Genomic DNA, 22,494 nt, shown 5'->3' on the forward strand with positions numbered 1-22,494 from the left:
AAAAAAAAATTAAAAAAAATCTTAAGCTACTAGCAAGAACATAACGAGGGAACCTTTTTACAGTGTTCTAGGGCTGTTTGATATAACGATATATATCGGATGACGATATAAAAACGTCTATCGTTTAATTTTACGCTATCGTTTGTTTCGTGGTGTCGCAAAATAAACTGTTTACAGCAATATTTTTTCATCGTTTTGATGGTCACAGTAGTGGCTATATTAATTTCTTAGAGTTCTCTCTTTCTCTTATATTTTAATATAACCAATATAATACGGACGGACAAGCGCCTGTTTTTATGCGTTGTCGTTAGCAACAATGACGGTAAAACCATCGCGTGTCCGCTTGTTTATTTTCCACGTAAACCTTCCACGTAAAGCTCAAGATCCTGTTGAGACTTTTCAGAATAAACTGAATCATGTGAAAGAGTATGCAGAGTATTTACGGCAAAAAACAGCTGTCAGGTGCTAAAAAATAAACCTTAGACTCAAACGTTAGAACAGAACATTTCCCCGCAGCACGCTGTGCAATAAATACTCACAAAGAAAACGGCAGCCGTTACAACTTATGTCTAAAATGTATCGTTTCATGCATCAGTTAAAAACACTCGACTCTAGATAAAGGACGCCCAGTTGGAAACACTTCATGCAAGTCGAGCTGCCCGAGATTCACAGAATTTACAGAAAATGTTAAAGATGGCACTGGCACGGCTGGCAGCCTCAACCCAATTTCCCTTGGGATGAATAAAGTATGATCAATCAATCAATTTATGTCATTATCGGGACAATAGATGTCTTATATCGGGATATGAGATTTCGGTCACATCGCACAGCCCTACAATGTTTTACATGACAGTCATTGAAGCGTCTTATAGTACTTCACAGTCACAGAGATCAAGAACAAACATAATTTCATGCATTTCAGGCTCATTTGTCATCCAGCAGAGGCATCTGGTATCATGTATTTGGCAAGAAAGAAAGCAATGCAGAATAAAAAGCAAATGTTCTTCCAGTCACTTTCTCTGCCCATCTGTATCATGTTTTGGAGCAGGAGATTTGAAAGAGTAAATGTAACTTTTAAGTGAAGCTGACACAGGATTTAACAAAAGACAAGCTACTGACACAAGACTTGCTGATACAAATGCTTTAGTATTTACTTAGCGTGACAGAAAAATCAAGACACATTTTTGTGGCAGACCTAACACAGTCACACTACGAGAAAACGGCGTGGATAAAAGCGGTTTGTGGCGACACTAACCCTACAAGTGACTCACCGCTGTGCCAGCTGCCTGTGTGGGTGAGCAGTTCCTCTGCTGAGTGGCGTTCTCTATTGCTACTTTGGCTACTGTGCTTGGGTCTGTTCCTGCTGGCACCGCCACCATCGTGGCACTGCTGCCGGCGTTGTTGGGGTCGCTGATGGTGATGATGCGCACTCCCACTTTGTTGGGGATCCCCGAGGACGCCGTTGTTGCGCTGCGGTCCTCGTTCTCGGCCGGCCTCTTGAGGCCTCGAGCCTCGGGGGCCACCCCATTAGCAGGAGAGCCTGCAAGACTCTGGGAGGTAACAGTAACAGAAGGAGGGAGAGATGAATTGGGGAGCAGTTGCTGTCTTAGCACAGGCGCAGCATGGGCCGGCCCCAAAGGTCCGTTGGTTAATTCCGAGGGGGGCCTGTTGCCTATTGCCTGGGGTCCGTTGGCCAGGCGCTCAGCCTGCTGGGCTTTGGCAGTGTCCTGCTGCGGTGGAGGAGGACTAGGAAGAGGGGGATCTGAGCTGTTGGCTTTCTCAGAGGGGCCCACCTCCCCATTCCCCCAGTACTGTTTGGAAGCGATGTGATTTGGAATGTTTTTGTTAAAGTTGCCGCCACTGTCACTCCGATCAAAGTCACACACCCCATTGACAAGAGTCTTTTTGGGGTCGGGGATTCCCTCGGGAGGGGTGTTTGGGCCTGGAGAGAGAGCCTGCTTCCCGTTAGCAGGGTGACTCTCCGTAGCGGGGCCATTGAGTGCTCCCTGGCTGTTCCCTGAGTGGTATGGAGGTAGATTCGACTCCATGCACTTCCGACCATTTAGCAGCTTGGCACCTTCCGCAACGTCACCGTTACTGGTTTTGCCCTTGGAGGCATCTCCTTCTGCCAACGAGGAGTTCTCCATCACCTCTATCTTCCTCTCATGGACGTGCAGCCCTGTGGCGTCTTTGGCCTCCTCCTCCTTTTGACAAATGATTTTGTCTCCTCTGAGTGGAGCTGGCAGTGGCGGTGGCGGTGGGGGCGGCGGTGGAGGTGGAGGAGCTGCCGGGGCATGTTGGGGCACAGTTCCAGTCGAGAATGGAGGAGGAGGGACGCCTGGGGCCACAGCTCCCTGGCTGACAGCAGCAACAGCAGCAGTAGAAGTGGTGAAGCCAGTGTTGGGGACCACGGTGAATGTGACTTGTCCAGGAGGGGCAGGGCCCTGAATGATAGTAGCTCCCCCTGAACTGCTTGCAGAAATAAGCTGGCCTGGCAAAAGCTGAACCGTCTGGAGGCCCGGAGCTCCAGCAGCTGGAAGCTGACCGGGAACTAGCTGAACATTGAGCTGCTGAGGTTGAGACGAAGGATTTTGGGTGGTGTAGCCTGTCTGATAGATGACCGGTGAACTGGGGGTTATCGTGTTGTTGGGAGGGGGCACCTGTGGAGCAGGTAGGATTAGCTTTCCTCCTGGAGTAGAAGGTCCCCGCTTTGGAAGCAGTAGCTGTTTGATCAAGCTGGACTCAGTGGAGGTAGGCTGAGAGGAAGGAGGCTGGGAAATAAGCTGGAGAGGTGGCTGTTGTTGGTGCTGCTGTTGATGCTGTTGCTGCTGCTGAAGCCGTTTCATGGACAGTGCGTGGCTGACAGTTTGACTGGGCTGGACCGGGGTGTTGGAGTGAGAGGTCGGAGGTGGGCATGGATTGGAAGAAGCCCCGGGTTGCCCTGCTAGCTGGATAGTTTGGGTGCCAGGGATGGTAGAGGGGTTGGCGAGAACAATCTGGTGGATGGCAGGGGTGTAGGCTGGGCTCTGCTGGGGGTTGGGACTGACTATTACTACACTCTGCGCTTGCTGCTGAGGCTGCTGGTTGGGAGTAGCTATCGTAGCTGCTGGTCCACCTGACTGGTTTGGAGCTGGTTTGGGGGCGATATTCTGAAATGTGACTCGTGACCCCTGGGAATTGGGCACGCTTGTAATACTCAACGCCTGAGCAGCTCCCACCTGGATGGAAGAGGCGGGTGTGGATGCAGCTGCAGCAGCACACTGAGGTTCTACCTGGGGAGCTCCACCCTGAGGCCCAGACAAAGGAGGTGTTTGAGGCAGGGGTGGGTGCTGAGTCACGCCTTGTACCCTGGCGGTGAGGATGTGGCCCTGTGGTACCTGCTGAAATAGCGTGACAGGCGCCCCCGTGGGGAGCATGGGGGAGTGTTGCTGCTGCTGTTGTTGCTGGGCCGCTCCTGGAGGGGCGGGGCTTTGAGGGGCGTGGTTCTGGGTGGCCGGTGCTGATGTTGGAACCTGGACCACTGGACCAGGCCGGACCTGCTGTGGCTGCAGTGCTGCCAGAGGATTTGGTGGCATCTGTGGAGGCACCTGCAGGGGCACCGGGTGTCGGGGAACAGTCGGGTGGCTTGCGGTAGGAGGTTCCTGTGCTGTGGAGGCCATGGATGGGGTGGAAACACCGGGGTTGAGGCTGGGGCCTGGAGGCCGGACGAACTGGGGCCCGGGAGGTAAGCCTGGTAACAAATGAACAGAGAAATACAAAAACATTGAGGAACAGGGTGAAACTCGTGTCCTATTTACTTACAGTATAAATCAGTAAATAAACTGCCTCCCATGACCTCCAATTAACGCAAGGAAGACATTTCTGTTCAACACACATCATCGTTTGATTAATCACCCCGTAAGCCATATTTTGTGATTAAAGTTTCCCCATTCAGCACCAGCTGTAGTGTCTGTGATGTTCAGAAGCACCCCACAATTTCAACAAAATCCTTAAAACAAAAGGGGATAGTGTAGTTTTGGTCATTTGGGCAGGCTTTGCACCTGCAAAAGACACACACAGTCAGTGGGGACACTCACTGAAATAGCATGTGTGTGTCATTTTGCTAGGGCCAGTTCAAAACAGGCAGTTTGTGAGTTGCAGCATTCTCAAGAAGCACTTACACAAAGAACAGTGATGCAAGTGTTTAGTTAGCACAAACCACTGACAAATAAGAATTACAAGGAAGAAAAATATGTCCAGCTATCTTTAGAAAACCAGTTTGAGTGTTACACAATTAAAATGATTAAATGTCAGTTTTTTTACAACCCTCACAAGGCTCGTTTCAGGATCATCTTGGTTCTCGGGTTAAAGCTCGAAGTAAGTTTAAGTTAGTGTAAAGACTTCAAACTTAGATATAAGACTCTACGCTACGAATGTAATTCAAATCAGTTAAATCCGTTATTCATTTAGCGTCAAATGAGTCATACGGAGAAAACAATCAGACGACCACTTTTGGGCAAGCGCTTGGCAACAGTGGGAAGGAAAAAATAAATAAATAAAATGAAATAAAATACAACTCAGTCAAACAGAACGTTGGGAATGCATCAGTAGAGCAGCAGACACACTGCTTACAAATCAACTTTTAGCCAAAAGATGAGAGCTGCTCATCCAAACAGCCTCAAAGTTAGCATTGCGCTAATGCAGGCCCTCAATAAATCTGCCAAGCTGGATGTGGATCAGGCAAACAGTTAAAGAAACAGACTGACACGTTACAATAGTTATCAGCAAGAGTGTAAAAGACTAGCTCTAAATAATCTCTTCACTGTTCATTTCATGACCTGACGCAGCAAAGCTGCACTCTCTCAATTTCACTAGCCAGCTCCTCCAAGTAACTTCTTTTCCTTTGATCGTTTCCTCAATATATTTGCTTTTGTAATTAGTTCAGCCATCTCAGTCCCAGCGGTACCAGCTCTGCTCTCTACAACCCCGCCAGCATCCACCTCTGCACTATCACTATTCTGGTGTGTGTTATAGCTCCTATGACATTTAGATGTTTTCTGAGTTGTTGACCAAAACCTTTTTCTATTTTTTCCCCTCTCTGAATCCCATCAAGTCTGAGCCACAGGCAAACAAATCATAAGGTCAGCATGTAAAGTGAGAAAGCAAAAGCTGGCTCTGTGTACAGGTTTATGTGTAGCTTTTATGTGAAAGTGATTCACTGTTATAGCTTTACCTGGGGGTGGGGCCTGAGGGTCTCCAGGTGCATCGTGTCGGGCTGCTGGAGGTGGCGGCACCGATGCTGCTGCTGCTGGAACCGGCTGTTGCTGCTGCTGAGGCTGCTGGTAGTACAGCTGGATGGGCAGGGGGATCGACCGCCGCCTTAGCCCCACCAGGAGGATCTGAACTTGCCCGTTGGCCTTTGGCTCTTCTTGCCTCCGCATCGTGTGGTTGGGGAACACAGTCCTGTGGTGGCAGGAGTAAAGACACCCATAGAATTCTAATACTTGATTTGTGTATCTACACATCCATATTTGACTAAATCAGACATTTAAAGCATACAATTTTCACATTTTCTGCTCCTTCAAACCATCAAGAAACTTGTGTCCTACAAAGCTGGAGGATGCATGTAATTATTACTTAAACTGATTTATTAAAGTTGCTCTATAAAATGAGAAAACTGTAGAGAATCTGTTGTGGCTCATCTCTGTTCAGAACACAGACATTAAGTGGTGTTTTACACTGGAGCAACATAGAAAGGATCAGACAGGAGGAGGAATCAGGACTGACCGCAGGCATTTGAGAAAGCCGGTGGAGTTCAAGATGTTGCTGCGGCCCATTTTACTGCATGTAGCCAGGTACTCGGAGTACATTTCAGATCGAGACACGGAGCCCTCTGGGTTCGTCTCAAAGTGTGCATTTAGCCTGTTTGGAAGAAGCAGAGAGCATCGACGGAGAGGGTTTAAAGCAGGGAGACACAGCAGCTCCTTCCTCGCACAAAACTCTGTTTTTCCTTTATTCAAATTAAGACTGTGCACGACTAGGAATACATTCATCTCACCACTGCAGTGTAAACTTCTCCCCGTCCAGTTCAACAATGCCAGGCGGAGGTTGAGAGGATTGAACTGAAACTCTTGTTACTGAGGAGATAAAAATGGAAAAACCCATTTACATTAGAAACTGATTTAATGCTACAAACTGTACTGCAAAGCAAAAGGAAAATATGCACAGACTCAATTTCAAGAAGGTAGTGCTACCCAGGCGAACCACTAGATGGCAGCAAAGTGATAACTTTGCAGTAGCAGGCCTGCAGAGTACAACTTAGGAATGACACTGCCAAGGTTAGAAGGGTTTCTCACACTCACACACACACACACACACACACACACCTCTGAGGAGTTGTTGCAGTTGTTTTACATGTGCACTGCCATTTTCCTGACACACAGACGCGTGTGGTAAAAACGCAACCCCGCATTTATTTTTAGATAAATCGGTGACTTTCTGAAGTGTTGTATGTTTGTTTTACTTAAAGTTTGTATTTTTCTGTCTGCTTCAATGCACTGGTTTCACCACAGACACACAGAAAAAGCTCAAAAACATTTTACAATAGCTTCTCGAGTTGTTTTTTTTTTAAACTGTGCCCCCTCTGCCATGGAGAAATCTGCAGGCCTGCTTTGAGTACTCATTGTGTAAAACCTGATGTAAAATGATGCAAACAGACTTCTGTTTGGTTTCCTGTTGGGTTCGTGCTGGTGAAGCTGCACTCCAGTAACTCACACGTACAGCTCACAGTTCTGAGGAATTATCCGATACCCTCTATCTGTACAGCACACCAACGACAGAGTAATCTCTGGTGGATTTAGTGGTGGTGCTTTGAGGGCATTTGCATTATCTAGACGGCTTTCTATGCTCTTTTTGCATAAAAACTCCTCTTCCATCTCGACCCCTTAGTATCAGATGAAAATGATACAAGGCAATGATATAGGCATACCAATTGTATTGACTTAAATTCCAGCTGTTAAAAGTTTTGATGCCGTCTAAAAATATCTTGTGTGAAGATTTTGAAAAAGGCCAATAGCGATACAACAGCTGTTCTTCAGCAAGCATGGTGTTTACTGCTACGTCAGTCTTTGTTGCCAGCAGCACATGGCTTCTCAGTAGTTTGCAGACACTATAGAGGATCAATGCAAAACCCAATGAGGTTACGGATCTGATGTGCCAATCAGATCTGTGGTTTGATCCCTGGCTCGTACAGGCTGCGTGCTGAACTAAGGGCAAAATACTGAACCCCTTAACTGCCCCGGATTCATCCATCAGAGTACAAACACTCTATACAAGAACCATTCCATTTACCATAACACCTACTAAGAAACAAGCTAACTGCTTTGAGATGGGTAAACATCAGAAAACAATAAGAGGAAAATGTGGAAAGACTTCACGAGTAAGCAGGAGAAAAACGAAACCATTCCTCTTTAAAAAGTATAAAAAAAAAAAAAACATCAAAGAGGCTTGTGTCCTCTCTGTGAAACACTGCTATACACAGATGTAATTACTCATGTTTGCAGAGGTCTGCAGGATCTCTCACAGCTCTTCATCAAGTTCAAACAGGAAACCCCTCCACCATCTCCTCTGTGTGTGTCCAGCGGACCTCTTGACTGTCCTGTCTCAAAGTCTTCTTGTTGTTTACAGACTCTTACAAGCTGTACAGTAACGACCTGTATCTGCACTTTTCCCCTGGATGATGCAGCTGGCATAAATATTAAGTTGGACCCAGAACGCTGATGTATGACTGACAGCCTAAGACCAGGTGAACTAACTGACAGCTCCAGATCAGGTGGCCACACTCAGCATCTTCACCATTTCCATCTGTTTGCTCTACATCACACCACTGAATGCAAATCAAAGCAAAACAAGCTCTTTTTAAATCTCCCCTCTCACTTCCGGGTGTGACTGTATTAAGCCATTCAGCTGTGTCAGACCACTGCTCACCTGGTGCTGGAGCTCCCTGCACGGCCGCGGGTACCTGCTCGACCAGCTGTGGTCGGACCTCAGCTGCCTGGTCGGCGTTCGCCTGATGCTCAATCAACCGCACCGCTGTTAGGGCGTCAGGTCCAAACGTATGAAGGTCTACAGATACTAACCGAACCAACAAGTCTGAGCAGGAGAAGAAAGAACATGGGGGGAAAAAAAAGATTAAATAATGAACTGTGATTCATGAACAGCTACTTTAGTACAAGTCCTCCTTCTTTTGGCTGCTCCCTTTAGAGGTTGCCTCCATCTGACACCATCCCCAGCATCCTCATCTGTCACACCAACCCTCTGCATGTCCTCCTTTATCACATCCATTAATATATTTTAGAGCTGGAAATGAGCCTTCTTTAACAGTCAGGCTAGCGTGACAAATTGGGAAGCAGACATTACCACAAGTGGCCTCCGTGAGTTATAAAGCACGAGGTAATGGTCGATTTGTACCTATGCTGTGGTCAACGAAGGCGATCTTGCTGCATGGGATCTCTCCGAGCTGTGCCAGCAGGTATAGCACCTCCAAGGAGGCCATGAGGAGCATGAGGTCCGGCAGGGTGAGGAGCAACATGACCTCCCTGTATGAGTCCTGGTCCACGTACTCACAGATTAGCACACCATTGTCCTCCACTTTGCTGAGGTTACCCAGGATCTCCATGGCTAAAAGACACACAAAACACACACGCAGTTAATTAGCCCAAGATCCTTTGTACACAAAAATACTTTGCTAGAGGCAGAAACTCAAGTAGCAAACACCCACCTCTCATTTTGAGAAACCTGTCCCTGGACATCAAGCATTTAGTGATCGTGTGAAAGATCAGATGTGTCGTCCGAAAGTCAACGGGATCCAGCTGGAGCTACAAGAAGTCAGACAAGATTTATACAACAGTGCCACCATCACTCCAGCAAGTCAGCTGGCAAGACCTGCAACATTCATTAAAGACGTTTTACAGTGGACTCGCTGCCCCGCCGTGCTGAGAGCATAGGAGGAGACAGGAGAGCCAACATTCAAATATTAAGTGCACTCAATCAAATCAAAGCACAAAGTTACTGTAATTTAAAAAAGAAACAAAAAAAGTACAAGGACACATGAATTCCATGATGGCAGCCACGATGTGTTGAGTATAACATATTAGGAAAGAGAAGGTGTTTGAAAATGTTTATATTTACATTCTTGCAGTGTCGCATCTAAAACCCGTGACTCAAGTAATGACATCAAAAGCTCAACTGTCTCTGTGAGGCACACAGTTTCCACTAAATATGGGCCACACGGACATGTTTTTTATACCAATAAACAGTCAGTTTAAAAGGAAACAGGCCGTGGTCAGTGGCCAGGCTGTGATGCTCACTGCGGCCACTGCTTCCATTCACACAACTCAATTTGAAATATTTCTGCATGTTGAGTCTTCAGTATTTGTCTAAAGCCGATAAAAAAAATATGAGAATTCACCCCGGTCTAATAAATATGTAAATGTTATGCTGAAAGGCCAACAGTGTGGAAATGATGCTGATACACCATCTGTTGTCGTTTCTCCTGGAAACCTACAGCTACAGCTGATACACCACGTGTCTTCTAATGAATCTAGTAGATATGTCCGCATATTTATGAGCAGGAGCTAATTTAAACATTAATCCATCTGATTTTGGAAGAATATAAGCATGTTAGCCTGTTCAGCAAGTGAAAGTTCGACAACAGTCACTGCTGATTTCCACTGCTGAAATCCAGGAGCTGGCAGCGGTTAAGCTACTCTGGTATTCTTTATTTTTTGTCATTTATACACTCACAGGGCGTTTTATTATTAGGGGGTACCGGGTGGGACCTCCTATTGCTTCAGAACTGACTTAATCATTTTCAGCAAGGTGCTGGAAACACAGGCCAAAATCACTATACTGGATCTTGTGGCTGTGGAAACCTATTTGAGTGCAGTGAACTCATTGTCATATTGAAGAATCCAGTTTGAGATGATTTGAGTCACTGTGAACTAGCCTCGGTTTCCTGTTCTTTGCTAACAAGAGTGGCTTCTGTAGCTCATCTGCTTCAAGGTTCGATGTGTCGAGCTTTCAGAGTTTACAGTCCATCAGCAGTCTCTGAAATACTCAAACGCCTGTCTGGCACCATCAACCAAAAATAATAATACAAAAAAAATTCACCTTCCTTCATTATTCTGACGCTTTGTTTTAAAGCAGGTCATCTTAAACATGCCTGAATGCTTAAATGAGTTGCTACTATGTTATTGGCTGATTAAATAGCTGTGTCAGTGAGCATGTGAACAGGTGTACTTAATAAAGTGGCTGGTGAGTATATATACTGCTACAGCAGTGGACACTCATTAACCACGGGCAAAGTTTCAGATAATAAGGATAGCATGCATGGAAGTAATCCTTGCTTCTAGTAAGGTCAAAACATGAAATCACTTAGCTGGAAATGATCCCAGACTTTAAATATGTGGCTAACTAATGTCGGATACACCCGTCACACATTTCTTGCATGCCACACTGGCAGTTTAAGAGAGAAATTGCAGATTGAACTGAGTCTATATATTTTTGCTGCTGTGTTTTGGTAAGGCTACAAGGAAAAAAAAAAAAAACCAACAACACCTACACAAATCAAATATAGAGCACTGCTTTTACTACAGCCTAACATGTGCCACTTCAATGAGGCGAAACCCACAGCTCCACAGATCTGCTGGCCACAGATGCTGCTGTTATGACTGGACAATCGCTGCAGAGGGGAGGGGTTTAGCTAACACATGAACTGCACTGAAGGACGCCATCACACTAACATCAACTCAACTTGCTGTTCTCAAGCTCCACTGAAGTATTTTGGGTAAGAAATGACAACTCTGTGTGTCACAGTGACCTACATTTGAAAGCAAATTTCCTTCATTTAGTGTTCAGCTTAACTACTTCACTGATCTGACACATATCCCTAACACGGGAAAGGGTACCTCCACGTGAAGCTATTTTTAGCACATTGTACCATCACAAACCCACACCTACCTCGGCAGCCACGTTGCCCAAAGTGTCCAGTCCGAGCTGTCGGAGTGAGATGAGGTTACAGTGGGCGCAGAGCAAAAGGAAGCGCAGGCACGTTCGGTTGGCCGCCAGAAGCTTGACGTTGGCCTCCTCGAAGGAGAGGTTACGCAGGATGACGGCAATCTGCAGCACCCGCTGGGCCTCCATGTCGCTGATGCCCGCGGTCCGCGGAGGGTGGAAGAGGCTCTGCCAGCGCTCCGCGCACGACGTACCATCTGCAGAGAGAACAGGAACAACTTACAGCGGGTGAGGGTATAAGCACATAGTGTATGAATGGGAGGGGTGCTCAAAGGAGGGACACGTGTACTGTATAAGTGTGCATTTACCTTGTGCTGGGTTGTTCTTGTCCCAGATCAGCTCCCTGACTTCAGCGTCCTCCACCACCTCTTTCCAGAACTGTGAACAAATAGAAGCTCTTAGCTGTGCGCTCCAAATTCAGCTAATAATTCAGCTGGATCCAAATTCAGCAGCAGTGGGTTTTTGGGATGGTCAGACTGCCTCGAACAGCCCTAATAAATCTGCAGCTACCACAGCGTGAGCATAAAAAAAAACTAAGCTGGGTGGGGTATGAGTAAGTCAGTTAGACTTACTTAAGGAACAACTTTAAAAAGAGGGTGACCTCTGTGGTTGCAAAACAAACTTGAACTTTATAAAAGTGCAAGAAAGAAAAATGACCATACAGCTCTCATGATTTATGCTAGTAAACATTGTCAGTGGCATAGATCAGATCAGCTCACCGTGAAGCTGTAATCTGACACAAGACCTGCTGCCAGTCTTGTGCATGATTGAAATATTACAAAAACAGCCTGGCTCAAGACTTTTGCATAAGACTGTACAGTTTCAAAATAAATAAAAACAAGTCTTCAGTAAATTCAGAACAACCTGTAGATGTATTGTTGATTTGAGGTCAGCGTTCCAACTGGATACAAAGTATCTTTGACCTCACTGTGACCTCGTGACTTGGAGCCAAAGTAAAGCCTGTATGACTGATGCAAAATTAAATCCTACAGTGCATTATTTGTCTGTCCTGACTCGACTTTTATGCATGCCTCTTAAATCGACTGAGATCAAAGTCATTTGACCTCCATTCTGTCTTAAAGATGCCTCAGAGAAATCCCTTTGTCAGGATTAAGTGCTGGATTCCTGCCAATCTTCACACTGTACAGAGTCACACGTGCTCTGTGGCTTCTCAGTATAAGCAGCGCACATTTAGCAGGAAAAGGTCGGAGAACATTAGACTTTTTGTAAAAAATAAATTAAACTTACCCTGACGAAGTCTCGGGAGGTTTTCTCCTTCCAGTCCGTCCCAAACACCCCGGAGAAGCTGCCTAGCGCTGCAAAGACACAGAGGGATGTTAGAGGGAGCGCCTGGACTTAGCATGGTATTATCTCTCTCTTTTCCCTTCTTCTTCAATTCCCCTTTGACAAATTATATTTAGGGGTTGCTAAGAAGACAGAACCTTTGATCCTAGAACAAAGAGGTGAGAGAGGGGAGGCGGCAAACTGGGAAAATATTTGGAGATTCATGCCCACAGAATAATTGCTCCTCTTTAGGGAAGCACAATTAAAATTAAAATGCTTTTTTACTAAACCAAGGTAAACAACCTCAGTCTTTTTATCTAAATGTTATAATGCTACTGTTCAGTATGTGAAGAGCTGAGGAACGTACAGTCATCGAAGACGCCGGCGTGTGCCAGAAGCAACGTGACCAGTTTGGGGTCCTTGTCCAGCTGCATGGCGTGCTTGCTCTCGTTGGAAAGCAGCGTGCAAACGTTAACGGCAAAGTCCACTTCATTGGGTAGGCCCGAAAGGAGAGACAGCACCAGTTTGTTGTAGTCACATGGTGGAACGAAGTCCGTAGACAGTCCATAGCTTTGGCGGAGATAGTCTGAAGGGAAAAAAGGAAAAAAAAAAAAAAAAAAACACCGAGAATTAAATATCAGTGAGGTGGGAGAAATGTCACATACCTGCTTTCTATAGCAACCTCAAGCAAACAAACTCAGTTGAGGTTATACAAGTGCTGTACAGGTTATACAAAACATATTTTATACATAACAGTCACAGAGTCACAATAAACACACTAAAAATCATCTAAAGTAAATAAGGCTGTTTGCTCTTTAAGGTGTCACCACCTTACTTAACAGATCCTGGATCCTGAAACTGATTGGAAGTCGGAGTGAGGAGACCAGCGTAGGTGTGATGTGATCCGGCCGTTTCTCCCCGTCAAAACACGAGCTGCTGCAATTTAGTGCAGCCAGGCGACAAAATAACGAGCGATCAGAGCCAACATATGAAGAATGCCAAGAGGTAATAAAAGCATGAATTACTCTGTCAAAGTCTTATGGCAGGAGCTAGGCCTTCACCTCACTGAGGAGCTTTAGCTGCCTTATTCGCTGTAGTCATTTTTACACATGCTCTGTAGCCCTGAACCCTTCCAGGAGAGAGTGGGAACAAGCGCTCAACACCTACACTGAAGCGTCTTTAACTCGCCAGCTTTGTGGTACAAAGTCTGTGTGCTGATGTGAGAGCAGTGCAGGTCACACAGCAGTGAAGCGGTGAGCACTGTGGCCTCACAGTGTGGAGCCTGTATGACACCCTCCCCCTGCAGTCCAAAGACAGCCATGTTAAGATAAATAGTGATTGGCAATCTGTCTAGCCCACGACCCTGACTTTGACAAGCAGTTAAGATGACGGATGGGTGGATGGAGAACATGGCTGACAAAAACTAACGCCGTGTGCTACATTTTTACAAAAGGGTAAGTTCAGACTGTGTCGTGACATTTTTCAGAGTTCAAGTATGAGATCAGCTTCTGATTTAGCTGCGACGCTGTGAAGTAATGTCACTTGTGACATAAAAGAAAACGCGGTGATAGTCACGACACAAGCGGGTGACAAGTGTGAAAGAAGCCAAAGTGTTAATTAGGAGGTTTAAAGTCAGGTAAGGTTCATCATGGGCCTCCTGTCAACAGCCATCAGTGACTCTGCAGTGGGTTTGGAGTTTTATTTGATTTTAAATGATCAACAATGAAGCAGGACAGCACATTGTATGAGTGTTTTCAAAGTAATGACAACATCATGTAAATCTGAGCAGTGAGAAGGCGGCGGCCTTCAGCCGGTCCCTCAGAGGACTACATTTGCCTGCACACTTTCAGCAAGTTCAGCCCCTGTTTCCATTTCCTTTAACTGAAGTTTCAGCAAACGAAATGGGCACGAAGTTGTTTTTAGCTCAGATTAGTCTGATGTGTCTGGTCTCGACTTATGAACACCCTTTAACTTTTAATTGCATCTGAATGTGAATCAGTCAGCCTCCATGATGAAGGTTTTATAATCAAAAGACTTGTAATCCCAACTGCTAGCTGTGTGGGGAAAACAAGGCCCGATTTCACTATTACTACCGAGAAGCTCTCCGGTGTGGAGGTGCAATCATTTTGTAAGCAAAGACCTGAGATTCCTCCCTGTGCTACTGCCGGATTTTCTGCCATCCATCATTTTGTGTGCATAGGTGTCATTTCCCTCCCCCAAACAGTGGCTATTTCACTGTGGTGCGGGGTCTTTGTAGACTGCTGCCTCTGGAAACCAATCATAACAGAGAGAGAGGGGGAGTCCTGCTGAGTGAATCTGATTTCCATGCTGAAAAGGTTTGTGAAGCCAAATGTAATTCAGCTGAGCTGCCATTATAGCAGCTACGGCTCTATTCAGAAGCTGCCTGCCTGAGCTTGTCCTCCAGCACCTGCAGCGAGCCGGCCGCCGAACAGAGGCGCAGAGGACTGATAGACATCGGCTCGTCTGACGGGTGCAGGCTTTATGAGCAGGAATGAATTAACAGTTGTCGCGCGCCTCAGAGACAACAGCGTAAAGAGAGGCTCGGTGAGAGGTTTCCAGAAAAGCTGTCAAATAATTACCGCTCACTATGCAGTATAGTTATATTTAAATTCAGGGCCTGTGGTACAAATGGGCTTCATTTCTCAAAGATCTACCAGAGGCAGTGCACAAAAATCAGCCAGTATCCGCTCACTGCAGACACATCAGTGGCACTGTGAATAAAAGATACCTTCTTGCCATCAAGTATGTATGTAAGGGGTTTCATGATCACACCAACGGGACGCTAATATCGGTCTTCATAAACAATTTTATGGTAGCTTCAGTAAGTGTTGCAATGATAACACGAGGGCCATCCCACTTGTGCGGAAGCTTTGCTGCCATGATGGAAACTGGCAGCTGATAAATCAGCCACACATTGCAAACACCAGCCAATAGCAGCCTTGTTAATTGTTACTGGCCTAGCAGCGAATCAGAAGGCAGCGTCTAATCGGAATCTCTTGTGTTAAATCAATTTTACAGCAGTTAAATGTTCAAAGATGGCGTGATTTCAAATGTTGGAGTTTACAACCAGCGTCAAAATGTTTAAATAAAAATGTCTGTGAAGGTTCTCAGTCATCCAGGTCATCGTAGTCAAAGGAGCTTGCAAAGAAAAGCGTCTGGACTTCTTTAAGTTGCTTGAAGACGTTTCACCTCTCATCCGAGAAGCTTCTTCAGTTCAAATAAATAAAAACAGTTTAAATAAAAGTTTAAATAGTTTAATAGTTTAAATAGTTCAGTTTAAATAAAAACAAAAATTCTAAATCAGCTCATAAAAGAAGGTAAAGAAATGCACATTTACCATTTATCGCTACAACTCTTAAATAATATAGCCAAGATGACCATGTGCCAAGCCTACAAGCATGCTAGCAACCTGTCAAAAGTCTCAACTTCAAGTTTTGCAAAGATGATTCCCAAAACGTTGAGGGCCAGACATCAAACCAAAGAGTTTGGTGCATGGCGGCAAACATTCATGCCACCTTAAAAAGGCCTCATAGTTCCATATTATCCTAATAGAGCACATAGTTCTCACACTTAAAACTTACTTGTGATTCCTGAAGTTTCTAAAAGCAGAGCCCTTTAATCATGAGCCCCCTAGTCTGTGGAAACAGAGCTCATAGTTTGCATTTGGGCAACAGACGGTACTTTTACAGGCTCTACGTTTTCTACTGTTCTTTTTAGGCTCAAAACTTTATTTTCATATAGCTTCTTTAAACCCAATTCTGAAAATGTTGGAACGATGTAAAAAAATTTTAATAAAACCAATTAAATGACTTAAAAAGCTCATAAACCCATAAATGTTTTCACAATAGAACTAAGAAAACATGTTTAAACAGATGTTTTACCATTTAATGGGGAAAAAAAGAATTCTAAGGCAGCAACAAAAGGCTAGAAAACTAAGATATCCAAAAAAGACACAGCTGGACAAAGATTTTGCAACTATTTCGATTAACTGGCAGCAAGTCAGTAACATGCCTGGGTATAAAAAGAGCATCTTAGAGACCCAGAGTTCCACTCATCTGCAAAAAACTGTCTATAAATTGTAGAACACTTGTGTTCCTTAACATAAAATTGCAAAGCCTTTGATCATCTCATCATCTACAGCAAATACCATCAAAAGATTTAAGAGAATATGGAGAAATCCCTGTGCGCACCGAGCAAATGAATACCGGATGCCTGTCATCTTTAGTCCCTCAAACAGACGTGACTCTAACATGGAAATCACCGCATGGGCTGTTTAATGCTGCAATTAGCAGAGCAACAAACTGATGAACTCATTAATCTTCTGTAATCCATTTTCTTCTTAAATATACAACTTGTCAAATGTGCTGATGAAAATATTTTCCAATTCATTTGTAAGTTAAGTGCTAATGTATTTATAGGCAAAACCTGAGAAATTAAGCCAACAATGAAGCCATGATGAAATTGGTGGTTGCAGCTCTAACTCTGTGGTGGTCAGGTTAACACCACCTTTGTGTGCTGCTTAAAGTTGGGTGAATGTACAGCTGCTGTTTCGACCTTTAATGGTGAAAACAACACGCTGAGAGAACCACAAGCATAAAAAGTGTGGGCGTCGAAAATAAAAGTCGCCATAAAGCTACGCAGAACTGTTACACTTTGTCATCATGAGCTCTCCTTCCATCATACAGATTACAACTGATTTAAAATTAATGGTTTGAGCCAAGGGCATGCAAGAGCGTTTGAGTATTACAAGCACAGAATTAGTGAATCATCACCGCTCAATACGACATAATACTTACAATCACAAGCTTTAGAAAAAAAAAAAAGCAGGAATAAAAGTGTTGTGCAACAAGTATTATGGGGGAGTAACTGTTCTTTGGCTAGTGAATGAAGGTGGAAGGGGGAAAAAAGAAAAAAAAAACCTTACAAGCCGCAGTTAAGTTCACCACCATTTGTCGTGTTTTCTGCCCCTCCATGGTCGTGTTTTGGAGTCAATTAGCTCAGCGGGCAGCAAGGAAAGAGCCTGCGACTGAAAGGCTGGAGACTCTAATCTAAAGTGAGGCAAAGGGAAAACCAACAAGTGCTTCCCTCTTCCCTTCATCAATAACTGTTGTCAGGACAGTCAATTACCTCTGAGAGCAGCCCAGCGGTCAGCTCTACAATGTTGTGAGGCTAATGGATATCTCACACTGTGTGTGTGAGCGCTGCCTGACAAAACAGACAAGAGGCCGGCCTTGGATGCATACGCAGAAACATTTTGTGTGAAATATAATGTGACTCTTCAGGGGCTGCTTTTTGTAAAGAAAGTGGCTGCATGCCTGGCTTTGAAAAATAATTAGTCAACGCTTAGGTGTGTGTAAGCAACTTCCAAGAAAATGAAAAAGGCACAGACAAATCACTGCACGCTTCGCAGGCTCAGCTCAAACACAGCAGCACTTAGCAAGGTGAAAACTGAATTAAATGAGTCACTGTGTAACAAAAGGGATTAAATGAAAAGTACAATAAAGCAGAGTCGTGAATTGGACCAACAGCAGAGAGGCTCGACTATCCCACAGGTCGTTTACTTTAGTTATCCTGACACAAGACCAAAATGCAGATTTCTGCTAAAATAACGCAAATTGGTCTCTTTGGTTTTACTCGTACACAGACCAATCATGCTTAGATCGCTAGTCAACCTCTAAAGGAAAAAAAACACTCATATTTTAGAGTCTTTGAGCCTCTCATCATGCCATCTTTCTCAGCAACAAATTGATTAGCCATCACAGATCAACAGTGACCGGCTGGTAGATGTCATTAGGTTTGCAGATAGAGGTTAACAAGGCAGACGCCGACTGTCTGAAGAAGTAACTGAAAGACTGAGACTGAGCTACGCCTCAAGAACAACCTGGCAGACGAGCCGGTCCGTTCTCTCAATTGGACCAAAAACTACATAAGTCACCAAATACACTCGTTAAGAACAGTTCACGCACCTGTGCAGCCAAGCCAAGCAAAGTCTATGTGTGGGGTGAACTGGGCTGACACCAATGTCTGGCTTTTCCTGGCAAAGAATAGACCTTCACTGAGTAACTACACGTAGCAGTAAAGAGACAACACAGGGTGTTTGAAATCCTGTAATATACTACAGCAAACCCTGCCAGGAGAATCAGGACTGAGGGGGTTTCCTGTGTAGTATTTGGACTGCAGAGAGTATAAAGTCTTGATTATATGCAGTCGTCGACACCTGGTTATTCAATGGCTGAGCAGTCATTCCTACCATTCAAAGTCTGCTGCCATGGGTAGTTGAACTATAATGTAAATTATCCACAGTCAGGAAAACAACCAGGCACGAGGTCATCTGCGTTAAGTCTGGCGATCACTGTAATTCTACATCAGACGGACCCAAGTGGATCCTGGTGGACTTGAGGTATAGTTGAGCCTTAACAGACCCAGTCTAAACAAAAACCCTGCATCTTAGCAGGTGGATCTGGCATCTGTGTAAAGCACAAAGGCTGTGGATGAAGGGAGAGCTGCCTGCCGAGAAACACACATAAGGATGCCCTACGCATGCTTAAAGGCTCAGACGTTTAAAACTAGAAAATTACAATTAGACCTTTTACAAAAGGCTGTATCACATGAGCTCATTAGTGTTTCTAACCTCCACAGCAGAACGAGGAAATGAAGCCTGCTTGATGCCAGAACATGAAAAGCTCACATGAATTTGTAACACACCACAGTGTGTCATCTAACACTATCGGAGACAAAGCTCTCCGATTCATCACAATAAATTCAACTGATGAAAACAAAAATCCTAGAAACAAATGGCAGAGTCGTATTTCTGTGCATATGCTTAACCTGAGGGCTGATCAGCTCTGCATTTGTTGCACACACCCAGCGCTGATGAAGTGATGCGCTGCTGCAATCATGCCTGTGTGAGGACTGAGTGCTTGAGTTAGCCAAAGGGCAGAGACAGACCGAGACACGGACGGGATGAACTTCAGAGAAATGAACAAGTGAGAAAGAAAACGTATGCAAGCAGAAACTGGACACCTGTACGTGACACAGACGTGACAGAGAAACACAGTGATCACAGACAGGACTTTACCTGATACAATGTGTTGCTGGTAGTTATAAGAGTTGGGAATTGCACCGATTGGAAGAGAGGCTTTGGGATTCCCTGGCTGCGCTTCCTCGTCATCCTCGCCGAAGTGGTGGACTTTCTCATACTTCTCCAAGTATCTGTGCGGCGGGAAGAGAGAGAGAGGGAAAACAGGATAAGCAAACATCTGAGCTACTTCCTTTTCAAGGTGCAAGGTATGTTTGTTTGTTTTTTAATGCACACGGGCAGATTTTTGAGAGCACAGAAGGGCTGAAGTCGATGTTTTAAGTTAGTTGTTGGCTGAAGCTGTTCTAAGAATGAGGGCAAACAAAATTTCAGATTAACTGGACTGCTTTAGAAAATGTGAAGGAGAACTTTATTACTCTTAACTGCATTTTCATAAGTTATACTTCTTTTCCTGCTGACAAAGGCCTCCACCCATTCATGCTACAAAGTGAATGCGTAATGCAACAATTAAATGACATAAAGTTCCTGTTTTTTCAGTATCCACTATAGAAATGTATGACTTTTACAGTAGTAAAAGATTACTACTACTACTATTACAGTAGTAGTAGTAGTAATCTTGCTATTTTTTTTATTACAGGACAGTCTGTGCAATGAGCTAACAGAACTTTTTCAATAATGTTACACATTTATTTCTTACACTTTAAGCCCAAAGCATAATTTCTTTATCATGTCGAAAAGCAGAGATATCATTTTCTACTTCTTTTTCTGATATTTAAAAATACCTGAGGGATTAAATGTGTCGCTAAACTTCTTTACAGTGACAGAAAGGAGAGCTTACGCTGGTCCAGCCCCCATAAGATCAAAGAGGGTCCGATGTGTGCCACAGTGTAAAATCAGTCTGACATCCCAGCTCTAAAGCTTTAGGAAACAGAGGCAACGCAAAGACCGTTTTCAATTTCAGCTTTTTCTAAATCCGGATCTCTGAGTCTGAGAACAAAAACAACAAATAACTTTTCTTCATACACACATTTCCTCCAGTGATACGGCTTTAAATAGCTCGGCGAGAAGAAGCCACAAAACAAAAGAGTAGCCGTGATGGCAAAGATAGAAAGAGCACAACTGGCAATGATTTGTTTATATAATAAAAAAAGGAAAGAAAAACCCCAACACAAATAATGCTCTGTGATAATCACACACTCTTGCATGGTGAAAAGTCCACTCTTGAATTTTCAGATAGTGTTAAACATGTGCAACTATGCCCAATTAAAAAAAAGAACAAACAAACAGTAAAACTAAAAGGAATGAAAGGAAATAACACTGTTTGTAGTTACTTCTCATAGTTGCGTTGGAGTAGGTTTATATTATAAAGTGCCAACACTGAAGTACTACCATCCTTAAAGATACAGCTACTAGACGATACAGCCGACCGCATCCACAGTAATCTCTCACTGCAAAAAGCCACTGATTGGAAGAAGAAGAACCCACAAGCATAGGAGAAACTACACGAGGAAGACAGCAACTAGTGTGGCTGCCGACACGGATCTGAACAGACTGGCTGATACAAAGAGAGTCGGGTACGGAAGCACTTTGCGTTTGAAGCGGATAACCACTGGCTGATAACTGATTCTCAAATGATAACATCCAAATGATGCAATCATCCTTTTCAGACCACATGAGAAAATGCTTAAAATTTAGTAAAGCACCTAAAAGATCTCACAGAACTCAAGGTGAATGAGTTTCAGTTTGTATTAACATTATTCTCATGTCATCCTTAAACACACTTTAGCATTTTGTTGACATTCCTGCTGTGAAGTCAGCCGTGACCCCCTGTGTTTACAATGGCTAACGCAAGATAAATGCTTAAAGCTAATGTACTGTAACTAACATTACACCTTGTAGTCACATCAGTAAGTTACTCAGCAATCATCCCAGCATTTCAGTCTGTGTCCTGTCAGCAAAACATATTCTTAACATCTCCTGTTACTTTAATTTACAGATGAATGCTTTTATGTCCATTTTTGTGATTTATTTAGGCTAATAAGTCTAGCAGGTGGAGGGGATTTAGGGCAGTGTGTCAGATTCAGTTAATCTAGAGCTAAAGCAGAGTCTCTTTGAGGAATGCCCACATCGTTTCTGCAGACTCTCCTTGCTGCTGTTATGCATGTTGCAGACAGACGATTCACAGCTGGTCCAGCTGAAGAACTAAAAATGCATGGGTTGAGTGTCACTGCGTCTCCTACTAGGATGAGAAAACGTTGATGTGATTGACTCTGGACGTCTCTGTGGGAAATGTGTTACAATAAACTATTTGGGAGATACTAGAGTGAAGTAAGATCAACACCTGCTTTCACTGGAAACAACAAAAATTGATATAAATAATGTGCTCAAATTAAACTCAAAGCAATACAAGTAAAAGGAAAACAAAAAAAACCAAAACAAACGCAACTAAAATTTCCGCAATGAATGCGACCTGTACGCAAAAATGCCCTGAGGCCTTTGGGGTCACTTTACTGCTTTACTTTATTATAACCATGTTATGTTACAGCATTACCTGCTGGTGTTATTATGAGGAGTGCTTTGTGTCATCAAAAGGAAACGCCCCTTTGCAATTAAACTCTCTCGAGGGTGTGCAGCCTACTACCCATTTACCTTTGAGTGATCTGACTTTACCTCATTGCATAACAAGGTGATATAGGCAGTATTTCCTCTAACGTAAAATTAGGACCGAGTTTGTTTGTTCCCTGAGTGTGGCAGCTAAAAGCAAATGTCTGCAACACCAGCATCACAAACACGGCGGTGCTGCGGCCCTCAAACCGGTTCTTTAAAATGTGAAGTCAAGCTCCTTACTGTGTGACTTATCACCCTGGCACCGAATCATGCAAATATTCAACTAGCTCCCAGCTCGCCAAAAGAAAAGGCAACACAATAAACACACCAGATTTCTTTCCCTCCCCCACCCCACAAAAATGCAAGAGTTCATGTTCACTACTAAACTGCCCTGCAATCACTAGAACTGCAGAAACAAAGCAGGGAATGAAAGGAGCTAAACATCCTTTTATGGGCTCTGAAGTCTTAAGTAAAGAATGACGTACAATGGA

General features: G+C 44.2%; 1 protein-coding gene across 4 annotated transcripts in view; it reads right to left on the reverse strand.

The window, feature by feature from the left end:
- The window catches only part of arid2 (AT rich interactive domain 2 (ARID, RFX-like)), a 41,137-nt gene that overhangs the window by 3,980 nt on the left and 14,663 nt on the right, over nucleotides 1–22,494 (reverse strand). For all 4 annotated transcript variants that reach the window (XM_040013553.1, XM_040013554.1, XM_040013551.1 and 1 more), the window contains exons 5-16: nucleotides 19,436–19,569; nucleotides 12,704–12,922; nucleotides 12,301–12,368; nucleotides 11,361–11,430; nucleotides 10,999–11,249; nucleotides 8,759–8,855; nucleotides 8,449–8,658; nucleotides 7,966–8,130; nucleotides 6,038–6,116; nucleotides 5,767–5,901; nucleotides 5,213–5,442; nucleotides 1,272–3,730 (exon numbers count right to left, since the gene is read on the reverse strand). In XM_040013553.1, coding sequence (XP_039869487.1) covers nucleotides 1,272–3,730; nucleotides 5,213–5,442; nucleotides 5,767–5,901; nucleotides 6,038–6,116; nucleotides 7,966–8,130; nucleotides 8,449–8,658; nucleotides 8,759–8,855; nucleotides 10,999–11,249; nucleotides 11,361–11,430; nucleotides 12,301–12,368; nucleotides 12,704–12,922; nucleotides 19,436–19,569 — 4,117 coding nt within the window. The remainder of the gene's footprint in view (nucleotides 1–1,271; nucleotides 3,731–5,212; nucleotides 5,443–5,766; nucleotides 5,902–6,037; nucleotides 6,117–7,965; nucleotides 8,131–8,448; nucleotides 8,659–8,758; nucleotides 8,856–10,998; nucleotides 11,250–11,360; nucleotides 11,431–12,300; nucleotides 12,369–12,703; nucleotides 12,923–19,435; nucleotides 19,570–22,494) is intronic.

This window comes from Simochromis diagramma, unplaced genomic scaffold, assembly GCF_900408965.1.
Source record: "Simochromis diagramma unplaced genomic scaffold, fSimDia1.1 OVJJ01000649.1, whole genome shotgun sequence".
Classification (NCBI taxonomy): Eukaryota; Metazoa; Chordata; class Actinopteri; order Cichliformes; family Cichlidae; genus Simochromis; species Simochromis diagramma.